This window comes from Callorhinus ursinus, unplaced genomic scaffold (assembly GCF_003265705.2).
Source record: "Callorhinus ursinus isolate GAN/ISIS: 27379988/994484 unplaced genomic scaffold, GSC_fseal_2.0 scaffold4, whole genome shotgun sequence".
Lineage (NCBI taxonomy): Eukaryota > Metazoa > Chordata > Mammalia > Carnivora > Otariidae > Callorhinus > Callorhinus ursinus.
The window spans coordinates 11,630,706-11,644,458 of record NW_027397066.1 but is presented as its reverse complement, the minus strand read 5'-3'; the positions used below and the strand labels follow the sequence as shown (position 1 = coordinate 11,644,458).

Genomic DNA, 13,753 nt, shown 5'->3' with positions numbered 1-13,753 from the left:
TCAAGCTGAGCCAGAAGGCAAAAAGAGCAAGTACCTGTCAGCCTACTGGGTACGAACAGGAGTTCTCTTTCCATCTGCAGTCGAACATGGACGCTTTCATAATCTGCAGGTCTGACTGCCACAAAATCCTCAGCTGCGTGGTCTAAGCCCAACAGAAAATCGTCGTCATCCTTAGCACTAAGCAGCTCTTCCTTATCCTGCATTACATTAAACAGTAGGAAAAATCACGCCATGATTACGAGTCTGCTTAGAAAAACAATGACATGAAACTCATCAGACAACTTACAAGACGGTCTCTTTTCATCTTTTTTTAAACGAAAGCATAAAACTCGATAGCCTTTCATGTTCCCCAAGCAGGTTTTCTTTGTTTTTCACTCTTCCACGCGCTCGGAAAATCTCAAAATCAGAATGGGCTGAAGTCAGAAGAGATGTGCTGGGCAAAGCAATTGAAATCTCAACAACTCTGGCCTCCTTGGAGGGTGTGTATTCTTCCACATTTACTTCACGTCCTCGGGCTCAGAAGTTACACGGTATGTTAACCTTCCCCCGGGCACCGACCCCAGGGCAAGACGCTGTAAGCAGCGTCTGCGCTCTGCTCAGGGTCCACACATGCAGCCCAGCTCCACCCGCATTGCTGGCGGGACTTTGGGGAACCTACCTGCCGTTCTTATCCTTGGTTTTCTCCACCAAGATGGGGATATTAACAGAGCTTACTTACCTCTTAGGCTTTTGTGAGGATAGAATTAACGGAGGCACGTAAAAATCCCAAGCACTGGGTCTGTCATCACAAATGCTGGCTGCAGCATGTTAATTTTGCTTGAATATTTTCTGACCTTTTCCTCCTTTTCTTTCTTCTTCTTCTCCATTTCCTCCTTAGTTTTCTCCTTCTTCTCTTCCTCCTCCTCCGCCTTTTTTTTTTTTTTAATTAAATCCTGGTGCCCATTTATGAGCAACAACCTTTAACATCCGTGGAGATTTGCACAGGTGGTAAGCCTTGCTACCTGCCTCTTCGTATTTCCTCCCAAATAAATCAAACAATGAGAAGGGGAAGTAAATCTACATGGTAACCAAGCTCCCAGCACAACTTGAGGACACAGAATGCCAAAAACTCCAAAAAAGTAAAAAAGAGAAAAGTGCCCTAATTTCAGTGTGTGATTTTTTTCCCGCTTGTGCCCCCTTTTGGCTTCGTGGTGAGCAGAGACAGACGGAGAACAACTGCAGAGAAGACAGACTAGGAGGGCTACACAGGATCTAAAACCTCTGCCAGAAAGACTAAATCCACTTTGAGTAGAGGGAAGGGAAAAATGAAGGGGGGGGGAGAGGGGGGGGGGGGGAGAACCATGAGGGACGATGGACTCTGAGAAACAAACTGAGGGTTCGAGAGGGGAGGGGGGGGGGGATGGGTTAGCCCGGTGATGGGTATTAAAGAGGGCACGTACTACGTGGAGCCCTGGGTGTTATACGCAAACAGTGAATCATGGAACACTACATCAAAAACTAATGATGTAATGTATGGTGATTAACATAATAAAATAAAATTTAAAAAATAAATAAAAATAAAAATACTGGAAAAGGGTCTGAGCAGACAGGGGCATGGAGTACAGGGAAGGGGCTTCACGGTAGGGCATGATTTATTTCAAAGGGCGGTTTTAGGAACACAGAGCTTCCGGGGAGAAACATGAAAAAAGGAGGAGAGGTGGCTTGTGGAGACATGTCACGTCTCATGTCATGATTTCAGAAGTTACAGATTTGTCGATAGCCCTGCCTTCCAAAAGCGGGTCCCGGTTCTCCCCACTTTCTGTGGGGGCCGGACCTAGTTACTCGCTCCTAATGAGCAGGATATGAGCGCAGGTATGTAGCTTCTGACTCGAGGTCAGGAAAGGCACCGTGGCTTCCTCTTTGCTTTCTCTTGGATCTTTTGCTTTAGGGGAAATCAGCTGTCACGGCACGAGGACCCTCAAGCAGCTTGGAGGTCTCCCGACAACACCCGGCATCTGCCGGGCAGGAGAGTAAGCCACCTTGGCAGCAAACCCTCCCGACCCAGTCGAGCTTTCAACTGATTGCATTCTTGGCCTCCTTGTCTGTAACCTCACGAGACCTCCAGAGTGAGAACAAGCTGAATATTGATTTGTAAAACAGTTACTATGGAATAAGCTGAAGTACTCCCAAGCTTCCATAAACCTAGGTAAAAAATTACATTTTGATTTTGTTGCTTGTGCTTAGGTGTCATATCCAAGAACTCATCACCAGGACCCATGTCAAGAAGATTTTTTTCCTATGTTCCCTGCCACCCCCGCACCCCCCGCCACGAGTTTCATGGTTTTAGGTCTTACATTTAAGTCTTTAATCCATTTTGATTTAGTTTTTTGTGAGTGGTGTAAGATAGCGGTCCACTTTCATTCTTTTACATGTGAATATCCAGTTATCCCAGCACCATTTATTGAAGAGACTGTCTTTTCTCCATTGAGTATTCTTGGCTCCCTTGTCAAATATTAGTTGACCATATGTGCTTGGGTTTATTTCTGGGCTCTTCATTCTGTTCCACTGGCCTGTTTGTCTGTTTTTATGCTGTTTTGATGACTGCACCTTTACAGTATAGCTTGAAATCAAAGTGTGATGCCTCCTGCTTTGTTCTTCTCAGGATTACTTTGGCTTTTGGGGTCTCTTGTGGTTCCACATAAATTTTAGGGAGTGGTTTTTTTTTTTTCTACTTCTGTAAAGAGCATCATTGAAATCTTTGCATGGAATCTACAGATGACTTTTGGCAGTATTGACATTTTAATAATATTAATTCTTCAATCCATGAACATGGATAACTTTACATGTATTTGTGTCTTCTTTGACTTCTTTCATCAGTGTCTTAGCGCTTTTCAGAGTACAGGTCTTTCACCTCCTTAGTTAAATTTATTCCTAAGTATTTTACTGTTTTTGATACTATTGTAAACGGGATCAATTTCTTTATTTCATTCTCAGAAAATTTGTTGTAATTGTAAAGAAACACTACTGATTTTTGTTTTTGTTTTGTTTTTAAAGATTTTACTTATTTATTTGAGAGAGAGAGAGCATGGGGTGGGGAGAGCAAAAAGGAGAAGCGGACTCCCTGCTGAGCAGGGAGCCCGATGTGGGGCTTGATCCCACGACCCCGGGATCATGACCTGAGCCTAAGGCAGACACTTAACCAACTAAGCCATCTAGGCCACACCTAGGTACTCCACACTACTGACTTTTGTATGTTAATTTTGTATGCTGCAACTTTACTGAATGCATTGATTAGATCTAACAATTTTTTGGTTGAGTCTCTAGGATTATTTCTACATAAAATCAAAGCATCTGTAAATAGAGACAATTTTATTTTTTCCAATTCAGATACTTTTAATTTCTTTTTCTTGCCTGATTGCTCTGGCTAAGTCTTCTAGTATTATGTTGAAATAGGAGTGGTGAGAGTGAGCACCATTGTCTTGCTCCTGATTTTAGAGGAAAAGCTTTCAGCCTTTCATCATTGAGTATGATATTAGCTGTGGTTTTGTCATAGATGGTCTTTATTATGTTGAGGTACATTCCTTCTATGCCTAATTTAAGAGTTTTTATCATGAATAGATATTGAATTTGGTCAGATGTGTTTTCTGTATCTATTAGAATTTCTTTCCTTTTTAAAAATTAAAAAAATTATTATTTATTTAAAATTTTTTCATTTTTATTGAGATATAATTGGCATATCCAAATCTTTTTTTTTTTTTTAAAGTAAACTCTGCACCCAACGTGGGGTTCAAGCTCACGACTCTGAGATCAAGAGTTGCATGTTCTACTAACTGAGAAGACAGGCTCCCTGAATTTCTTTCCTTTTTAATGCTGCGTAATTTTCCATTGTAGGCATACACCATATTTTGTTTATCCATTCATCTGCTGATGGACACTTGTGTTGCTTTTCCCTTTTGGCTATTGAGAACACTTCTCTCAGCATTAAGTGTACAAGTCTCTGTTTTGAGTGCACAAGTCTCTGTTTGAGTACCTGCTTTCTATTCTTTTGTGTATATACCCAGAAATGGAGTTGCTGGGACACAGTAATTCCATGTTTGAGTTTTTGACCAGACTGTTTTCATAGCAGCTGCACCATTTTATGTTGCCATCAGCAATGCACAAGGGTCTAATTTCTCTACATCCTTGCCAGTCCTTGTTTCTTTTCTTCCTTCCTTCCTTCCTTTCTTTTCTTTCTTTCTTTCTTTTTCTTTCTTTTTTCTTTTCTCTTTCTTTCTTTCTTTTTCTTTCTTTCTTTCTTTTCTTTCTTTCCTTCCTTCCTTCCTTTCTCTCTCTCTCTCTCTTTCTAACAATAGCCATTCTAATTTGTGTAAAATGGTATCTCATTGTGGTTTTGATTTGCAGTTCCCTAGTGATTAGTGATATGAAGCGTATTTCATGTACTTATTGGCCATTTGTATATCTTCTTTGGAGAGATGTCTATTCAAGTCCTTTGTCCATTTTTTTAATGGGATGTTTTCTTTTGTCTCACATGTGCCATGCACAGTTACAGAGTCTGAGTCATAGCTTGGGTGTGGAATAGGGCACAAAAAGCTAATCACCTGTGAGGTTGTGGGAAGAAGGAGAGCAAGGATTCATTTGCCTTGGAAAGGCCAACATTTTGCATATGAAATGAATACTAATCATTGTGTGGAGTCTAGCAAGAAAAATCTGTAAGCTGCCTTGTTCTGCTTTTTTTCTTTTTCCACCAGAAATAGATTTAATCAAGGTCCTTATTATATCAAAGGCTACAGAAAGTAACGTGAACGTAGTATTCCTATTGCTTTCAACTAAGGGATGGATGAGCTGTTGTGTGTGATGGTGGCAGGTTTGTCCTCAGCCACTTTCCTTCTGGTGAAGATGTCATCATCATCATCATCATCATCATCACCATCACCATCGTGGTCATTGACATCATCATCATCCCTCACCTCATTACCATCATGATATTAAATACCATTTTGTGTTCTTGCACAGGAGGCTCTTCTTCCTCTCCTTCCTCCTCCTCTTGGTTCATTCCATCTCTGTTTTTGGCTTTTGGTTTTTCTTCTGATGCCTCTGGTTCAGGATCAAAGTTGAAAGTGAAGAAGTTATAGGCTTCTTCGGCGGAAGGGAAGCCAGGTGGAACCTAAGGAGAAGCAGCGAGCAATAGAATTTCAAATTTTACTGAGAATTGAGAAGCTGAGATAAGTGTCACACAGCTCACTGAGAGCAGCTTGATGTTAGCGGCATCAAGCACATTCTAGGCATCCTAAGCGTATTACCTTTGTCAAAGGTACGAGATTACCTGTCACAAATTTAACACGTGCGACAGGCAGTTGGTGGCTTCCTCGAATAAGTAATTTTAGTAGTCACTTTTTTATAAACTAGCAAACATTCTCATAGGCACATAAATATATTATTTACAGCAGTAACAGCTTTTGAAAAAAATGATTAAAATACCAAAAAGTAGATTCGTTATTTTATAGGCCAATGTTAATAGTTTTGTTTAATTATGAGCAATCCAGGGGTCTGCTAACTTTTTTTAAAAAATGTTTTTTTTGGTTTTGATTCTTCTTGAGTTGGTACCCCCCCCCCCCATTTTTCCCAGAATGAAAGCTGGTACAACTTCAGAGCTGAAAAAATCATCTTTTTGCTAACATTTCCTACCCTTCCATGCATCCCCCTTCACCCAGTCAGACAGTATTCTAATCTCTCCTGCTGGGGTCTAGCATTTTAAAAGTAGGAATCAGTTCTCATGCTTTTTTCTTGTATATTCCATGGTAATAAGAGTCAGGGTATGTATATAAGCATCTGTCATTGGATATTTTTGAAAAACACAAACAAATAAACAAAAAACATGATTTAAAGCATGCATGATTTAAAAAGACAGGATCTCTCACCGGGGGTTTAGGCTTGATTTTTTGTACAGAATCACAGAATTTTACTCTTGAGTAACTCTGGGAATCATCTTCTTGTTGAGTCCTTTGTACCTCCTCATCTGCCTATATGAGCAGAAAAAAGGATAGAACATTTATTTATTATTTTAAAAGGGTTTTATTTATTTATTTGAGAGAGCTCGCTCGCACGAGCGAGGGGAGGAGCAGAGGGAGGGGGACAAGCGACTCCACGCTGAGCATGGAGCCTGATGCGGGGCTTGATCTCATGACCCTGAGATCATGACCTGAGCCTAAATCAAGAGTTGGACGCTCAACCGACTGAAACACCCAGGTGTCCCGGGATAGACAGAACATTTAAATCAAGAAACTAAAGATGTTCTATAACAAGCCCATTAACTCTCAAGGGGAAACCCTCTGACCATTGGTGTAAACCATCATTCCCAAGGAACGAAACGCTTACAAATGTCAAATATATTTGAAGGTTAAGGTTGCTGAATATTTTCTTAGCTCTGCCTCTCTCAAGACTAAACAAATACAAAATTTTATACTCAAAGGACCCGAAAATGACAAATGCTTTTCTTCTACAGATCAATAGATTATCTAGTTCACAGAGGACCATTTCTAAACAATTTATGAGGAAAAGCATCAATAATGCCTGGGTGTGAATAAATCTGACATACACCCTCCAGGGCGCAAGGCCTGTCCTTATGAACCCCTGCATCTGCTCTCCCCACTGGAAACCAAATTCTATCTATGATAGCCCCAGGAGCTAATTCTCACTGTGGAGGTTCCCTTCGTCCTGTAATGACCAATCCACCAAGGGTTGTTCCCACTTTTTCCTCATCTCTGCTTTTAATCCACCCTTTCAGAACCTGGCTACTTCTCCTCTTCCACCCAGCACAGTTCAAATGCCAAGCTTTGCTTTTGAGTAACTCTAACCCATTCCAGTAGCATATCTAGATCTTCATTGTGAGAAGGGACAAACTTATTCTACCTGTGATGGAAACCTTGTTATTATTATCTGGACCAAGACTTGTGTCACAGCATGGAATAATTTTCATCAGGGAAAATGGAATGTAGTGTACTTGCACTGGGCCCCTCCCACATAGCCTTCCCAAGTCCTACTTGTTTTTCCAGACCATGCGAAGCTACTTCCTTTCTCAGACTCCTCCAATCCTAAAATGAAATCTCTTTTCTAGAATCTTATTGTCTGAGGCATATCGGGTGCTATTCTGTCTAGCTTAGTAATCAACCCATGGGCTCTGGAGGCTGACTGCCTGGCTGTGAATCCCAACTCCATCACTTACAGCTTAGACACTTGTTCTGAGCATCAAGTAAAGCAATGCACCCAAAATATGCCCACAGTTATGGCTCAATCATGGTGGGTCTTATTACCACATTCTTAATTTTCTTTTTACATGTCTTTGATCTCCCTGGTTTGTATTTACACCACATGACCATAAATGTTTTATTTTAGTCTGCCAGAAACTAGAGCCTGAGGCATAGAATTTTACATAAATGGGAATGGCATATATATATATTTGATATTATGATAGATTACATCTAAGTGATACTCTGGTTTTTCTTCTGGCCATGCTGGACATCTGGTTGCATATAGGTGAAATTTCATAGCACCTGGTTTTAGCTGTTCCAAGGATCTCAAGCTCTCACCACTGGCCTGTGGGACCCACTCAGACATTCTGAGACTTAGACAGAACCAGGAGGGCCAGGAGCCTTGGGCAAATCTTGCTGGGAACAGAAGCCATGAGACAAACACCCTCTCTTCCAGGTCCTAGGCAGGCAAGTCTGAGAAACATCCTCCTCAGCAGGGCCCCGGCAGGATGGAGCCCTGGTCACCACAGCATTAGCCAGCTCAGTAACGTTCACCAGAACGGGCTTTCCCTCCTGTTTCTTTCTCCCTAGTTCCCAACTCCTGTTCATTGATACCACTTCTCAGAATAAGCCACACAAATAAGGCATGAAAAATCCTTGCCTAAGGCTCTAGTTTCTGGTGGGAAGTGGGGTCCAGAGAGGAGATAAATTATACCTCCAAGATCACACAGCTGGTGAGTGAGGTTGCCAGCATTTAACGCTGGGCAGTTGGGGTCCAGCATCTGAGCTCTTCCTGTCTTCTAATCTTTGCTCAATAGGATGTAAATGGACCACTTTTTCAATATTCCTTCTGGGTTGAGGTCTACACATCAACAAATCTGCTTTGTGAGATATTCTGTTAAAAGCCTGAGGTCAGGTCTAAAAAAGGGCAGCGAGTCAATTGTTCATGTAACTTGGCTATTTTGAACCCTTGTCCACTGTATCACTGAAACCCAACACTGGAAGAGAAAGAAACCATGGAACCCAGCCTGTCTGTCACAGCTTCATGGCAAAAGGAGTCACTCATTCCTGCCAGGTCAGCCTGTCCTGTCAGGGAGGGACACCATGTATGCAGGTCGTTGAGACATGAGCTGAGCTCTGCACCCCCCCAGCTCCTGCCCACTCGGTTTTACTCTTCCCTTTGGTAAGTTATACAGCCTCTGCTGGCTGAATCAGACCTTAAAAAGATACTATCATGATTAATCCAAATCTAAAGAAATATAAAATACAATGAAATTGAATATTGAAGCTGTTTCATTCCCTAGGCCAAAATGTGTAAGCCTGCTGCCTCTTCTTCTTCCCTGCAATTGGCTAAGGTAGACACACATATTTATCTCGTTTAGTGTGCCTCAGGACTGATTTTTCTTTACTAGAACTTTTCTTTTTTTCTTTTTCTTTCTTTCTTTCTTTTCTTTCTCTTTCTTTCTTTCTTTCTTTCTTTCTTTCTTTCTTTCTTTCTTTCTTTCTTTCTTCTTTTCTTTTTCTTTCTTTCTTCCTTTCTTTCCTTCTTTTTTTGTGGAGAGCTAAAATCATCCAGTATTGTTATGGTTCCAGGGCTGTGCTGAAAGCAATTTTCTATATCTTTCCATATCGTTCACCAAAATTCACTTTCACAACCACTTGGGATCATCAAGGAGAAAAAAAAAAACCAAAGGGAGGTATTTTTAAAAAGCCCGTGGACTGGAAGGTGAGTTATAGCCCAGATCTGAGAGCTCCTGGCCTAGCTAAGTGAAGACTGAGAGCATTAGCCGTGTGCCACCTCTGGAAGAGAGCGCCAGGCTCTCGATGCCAGGTTTCGTCTGAAGTTACAGCATCTTATCCCTTCTCTGCTCTACTTCTCCTTTCCTATCATTTCCATGTTCCGTATAGTCCTTCCTTTTAGTTCTTAAAATATTTTTAAAAAACAACTTTTCTATGATAGATGAAACTTTAATTGATCCCCAAACTGATATGAGGTAACCACTAACCAATTTCCTTTCGTTTAAGAAAATTCTAATACTGTAACCAGTCCTTACCTCTACACTACATAAGCTGATTTATAACAATACACCTCTGAGCCTCCTTCCATGTTCTGGTTTGAGAGCCCCTGGCTTGCAAACTGTCTTTTTGGTATAAGCACAATAAACTTTTACTAATAGTACTTCAGGGACCAAAAAAAAAAAAAAAAAAAAAAACCCCACCCAAAAAAAACCAAAAATTTTTTGGGAAAAAAAAAAGAGAGATAAGGCAGTTGATGTTTGTCTCATGTTGTTTTGCAAATTGGCCATGAATGCACGCAGAGGGCAAGGAGAGACTGAAGAGAAGCAGACCATTCTAGATTCAGAGGTGGCAGTTTTAATCAGCAAGGGAACTTACGAGGCACGTCTTGGGTGGCTGCAAGATGAGATCCCCGTACCTGCTTGCCAAATCTTAGAAGTTTAGAAGTTAGGTCCTAACTGGGTTCAGGCAAGTGTACCAGGCAGATGGTCAACACCACATTCCTATCTCAAGGCTGTATCCCCGGGGCAGCTTCTGGGAGTGGGGAAGGCAAGTGGGACACACATTCCCAAGACAAGGGAGGGGTTGAGGAACCTCCAATTGCTTCGGTCCAGCTCGCAGGTCAACCAGTGGTCATGCCTTTTTGATGACCTCTTCTAACACCTCAAATCCATAGAATGGCTCTTAGGGGATATGGAATATAATAGATATAAGTCAAGGTCCTGCTCACAAAAAGCAATACTCTGTAAGCCAAGGGAGTATATTTTTACTTCTACAACTTAAAGCTTTATTGGGGTATCATATTCATGGCCCATGGACAAGTGAGAGCTGCCATGACTTTGTGAATGGTTATCAATCAGAAAGTATAGACAGGCTTAGGGATGCCTGGGTGGCTCAGTCAGTTAAGCATCTGCTTTCAGCTCAGGTCATGATCCCAGGGTCCTGGGATTGAGTCCCTCATCAGGCTCCCTGCTCAGCGGGGAGCCGGCTTCTCCCTCTGCCTGCCCCCCACTCATGGTCTCTCTCTCAAATAAATAAACTCTTAAAAAAAAAAAAGTATAGACAGGCTCTGATATAAGAGACCAGATCATCTGATCACTTAACCCATCTGACCAGATGCCAGGATTCACACACCTAACAACATAACGGAAGTGTTTGTGTCAAGCTGATGAGATTTTACGTAGTTTTCCTTTATTTTCCAATATTTTAAAATTATGGCTCTTACAATGAAGAACATAATTTAGAATCAAAGAAAAATAAATGTCTCCACAGCAGAATGGAGCAACAAACTGTCATAAAGCCATTTCATCAGACCACAGAACGTTTCTACTAAAGAATCTTGGGCCATGACACACGAACACGGATATAACTTTCCTTGTAATCGTGCAATCTTTGGCTTGTTTGGGATGAATATAGGCAAAATGTTATAACATCTCATCACAGAAAAAGAAAAAAATATTAAAACATCTCATCCTCTAAGCAACCAGTGGTTTTTCTACAAAAATTCCTTCACACCTACGCTTCTTTGTCTCAAGAGTGAAACCAACCCAAACCATCACCATCCACAACAAACAAGTGGCTTAGACTTGTAGACGCTTCACTGAGCCATTTGCTCTGTTCTTTCCTTCCTTCTTCCACCCTCTTACAGGCTTGTCCTTCATCTACACCCCTGACAAGATTTTTTTCTGTCTTTTACTGGCTTCCTGTCCTCCTCATGGGCCTTAACGGTCAGTTTTTCTCCAAGTGTCAAGACTGTCCTCATTCAGTCTTCTTTCTGTCAGGAAACAAAGGCTGCTCAAAACTCCAAAACTCACCACAGTAGAAATGCTTCCAAAACCTGTTTCTCCAGGCCTGGTCCCTTCCTTTGTATGTGTTTCTAGAGGCGCACGCATTGACATGTCCCCCTAGCACCTCAGATTCAAACAAAATTCACTCCAGTGCATTCAAACCACCTCCCCAGTCTGTGGTCAACCGCTTTCCATGGCTTGTAGGAAACCACCGAGGCCCTTTGTGTGATATTCAGGGCCCCCACCATCCCACCTTACTTTCCTACTGCACTCCTATCTCTCTCTGCTTCCCAGCAGGATCCACAGGCCAGCAACGCTGAGCCAGGAAGACAGACTGGGAATGACAAAGACCTGAATTCGATCCTGACTCTTGCATGCATGCCCTGTGATTTGGGAATGGGCTCGCGGCTGCTTTGAACCTTAGTTTCCTCATTGGTCAAATGTGAACAAACACTACAGAACCCACACCATCAGAGTGCTGGGGTAATGAAATATGAGAACATAGGGAAAACACCTGGCCTGAGCAAGACTCTATAAATAGTAGCTACGATGATTATTGATAAGCATTGAGAGTGCCTCCTTTGTGCACAGCTCTGTTCTAGAAACTTGCGCAGGAGATGTTATATTCTGCTTCACTGTTTTTGATTGCAAAGTAGAGAAGGTCCTTTTCTCACCTCCGTGCCAAATTCAGTTTCCAATTCTTTCTCTCTGGGACTTTGTAAGTGCCTGGGCCGAGGGATGGGAATTTCCTGCAGCAACGTGCTTTCTGCTTTGGACTGCAAAGTCAAACAGAGAATCACTGCTGGGTAGCAACAGGAATGCTGCGAAAACCTCAGTCACCATCTTGGTAGAAACAATCTGTAAAGACTACATGCTGCACCTCTTCAAGAGAGAAGAGCAAATGAAATGGTTAAGGAAAATGACACCGACTACTTAAGCATAATTTTCCACCTGTGCCAATGTTAAATACCACATTAATATTTAAAACAAGAAAAACAAATCTAACGGCATTCAAACCCGTGCAGTTTTGAGCAGACAGAGCATTCCAGATGAGACCTGAGGAACGGCAATCAGCCACCGAGCAAAATATTCATGTGGTTTTTCTCACCCTTGCAGCTTGTAATTTCTCCCTCATGCGTTCCCTCATGGAAAATTCTGCAAAGCTTGTCCTGGAAGCTGAAGGAATTGGAGGTAAGCCTAAAAAAACATAGGAAAATCACTTTAAAACAAAGTTTTTTTTTTTTTTCTCCCAAAGGGAAGATGAGATTAAAAAATAACATGAGAATGTAATTTTATTTTGCAAAGTTAGAACTTTACATAAGCAAACGTGAGCTCAGGCTGACAGACGTCCACGTGACGTACTGAATGCATGTCTTGGCTTCTTTGTGACTGACAGGGCAAACCTCGGTCCTGCCAGGAGCGCCACATCGACTTAACCAAGAGTAAAACGAATGACATTCGACGGTTCAAGGCACAGACACACCAATTCAATTACCAGTGGGAACAGACCTTCCAATTTGTTGAACTGAGAAACAGGCTTGTAGGTGAACATACAGCTAATGAGTTCGGGTTCAGCTTTCAACAGCGTGGATCACTTCAATCAGAGAAACCTTTCTACAGTCCCAAGCCATTGCCCTAGGCTGCATCGTAGACACGACATGTATTTTGAACCTATTATTAAATATATATGTAAATCTCATGGGCCGTTGTGTAACTTTGAGGTTCGGGGAGGGCACAGGTGTTACTACCACCAGGGGTCTTGAGGACCTAGACTCTGAGGCCCCCGGAGTAAGTGACGGGCTCTCTGACTGCATACCTGGGATGTGCGATGTTGGGGACTGTTCCTGGTTCTCTTGTTCCCAATGCGCTAAACTGAAGTGTTTGGGGAACAGAATGTTAACCACATTTGGAGCAGAAGGGCCGAACCAGGGCAGAGTAGGATATAAGACGGCAGAAGGAGTTTGGGATCGAATTATGGGGAGCCTCTGATGTCACACGAAGGAGCCTAGAACTTATTCTCCAAGCGGTGGGGGAGTCCTTGGGTTGCAGGTATGGGGTGGGTGGGTGGAGCTAGGAAGGCACCAGGGACCCCAGGTTGGAAGTCCCTGTGAGTCAGTGGGAGCAACCACACAGAGGCCACGAGGAAAGGACAAGAGGACCCAGTGACCAGAGGAGGTCATGCGGTTCTCGCAGTAGCGCATCTTCCCGGCACTTGTCAGGTGTGCAAATCCTCAGGCCAGGCCCAGACCTACTGACCCAGAAGCTGGAGCCCAGCAATCTAGGGGATTTAAGCACACACTCAAGGTAGAGGACCCCTGGTTTAGAGAAAGAAGGAGGAGGTAATGATGTCTGAGTTTTGACTGAGTTGACACTGATGGGCCTTATTTGGCCACAGGACACATGTCAGGTGCTGGCGGGATGTGAAAACGTGTGCTTGTCCAGCACCTGGGGCTCTGGGCAAGGCCCGGGCCTGGAGGAAATACTGAGGAAGCATGTCTACCCTGGCGGATGCTGGTGTCTGGAGAAAGCCTTTCCCGAGGCAGAGCACGCAGGAAGAGGGGTTTCTGACACCTGTGGCCATCAGCACTATTGAGAGGAGGAGGGCTGGCAAGTGCAAGAAAAAGCGAGAGAAGATACTCTATTAGAAGGGAGAAGGAATAGCAGCGGAGAGAAGGAATAGCAGCGGGGAGAAGGAGTAGCAGCGGGGAGAAGGAGTAGCAGCGG

At 42.8% G+C, this 13,753-nt stretch overlaps 1 protein-coding gene and 1 long non-coding RNA gene across 2 annotated transcripts in view; one reads left to right on the top strand and one right to left on the bottom strand.

Annotated features, from left to right (window-relative positions):
* Positions 1–13,753, bottom strand: part of CC2D2A (coiled-coil and C2 domain containing 2A) — a 130,425-nt gene that overhangs the window by 88,670 nt on the left and 28,002 nt on the right. Inside the window, exons 5-9 of the mRNA XM_025887332.2 lie at positions 12,138–12,226; positions 11,704–11,805; positions 5,898–5,999; positions 4,973–5,143; positions 35–197 (exon numbers count right to left, since the gene is read on the bottom strand). Of these exons, the coding sequence (XP_025743117.1) occupies positions 35–197; positions 4,973–5,143; positions 5,898–5,999; positions 11,704–11,805; positions 12,138–12,226 (627 nt within the window). The remainder of the gene's footprint in view (positions 1–34; positions 198–4,972; positions 5,144–5,897; positions 6,000–11,703; positions 11,806–12,137; positions 12,227–13,753) is intronic.
* LOC112835732 (uncharacterized) lies at positions 1,523–12,696 on the top strand. Its single transcript, XR_003211310.2, has 3 exons — positions 1,523–2,185; positions 12,146–12,220; positions 12,426–12,696. It is a non-coding gene; the product is annotated as an uncharacterized lncRNA (long non-coding RNA).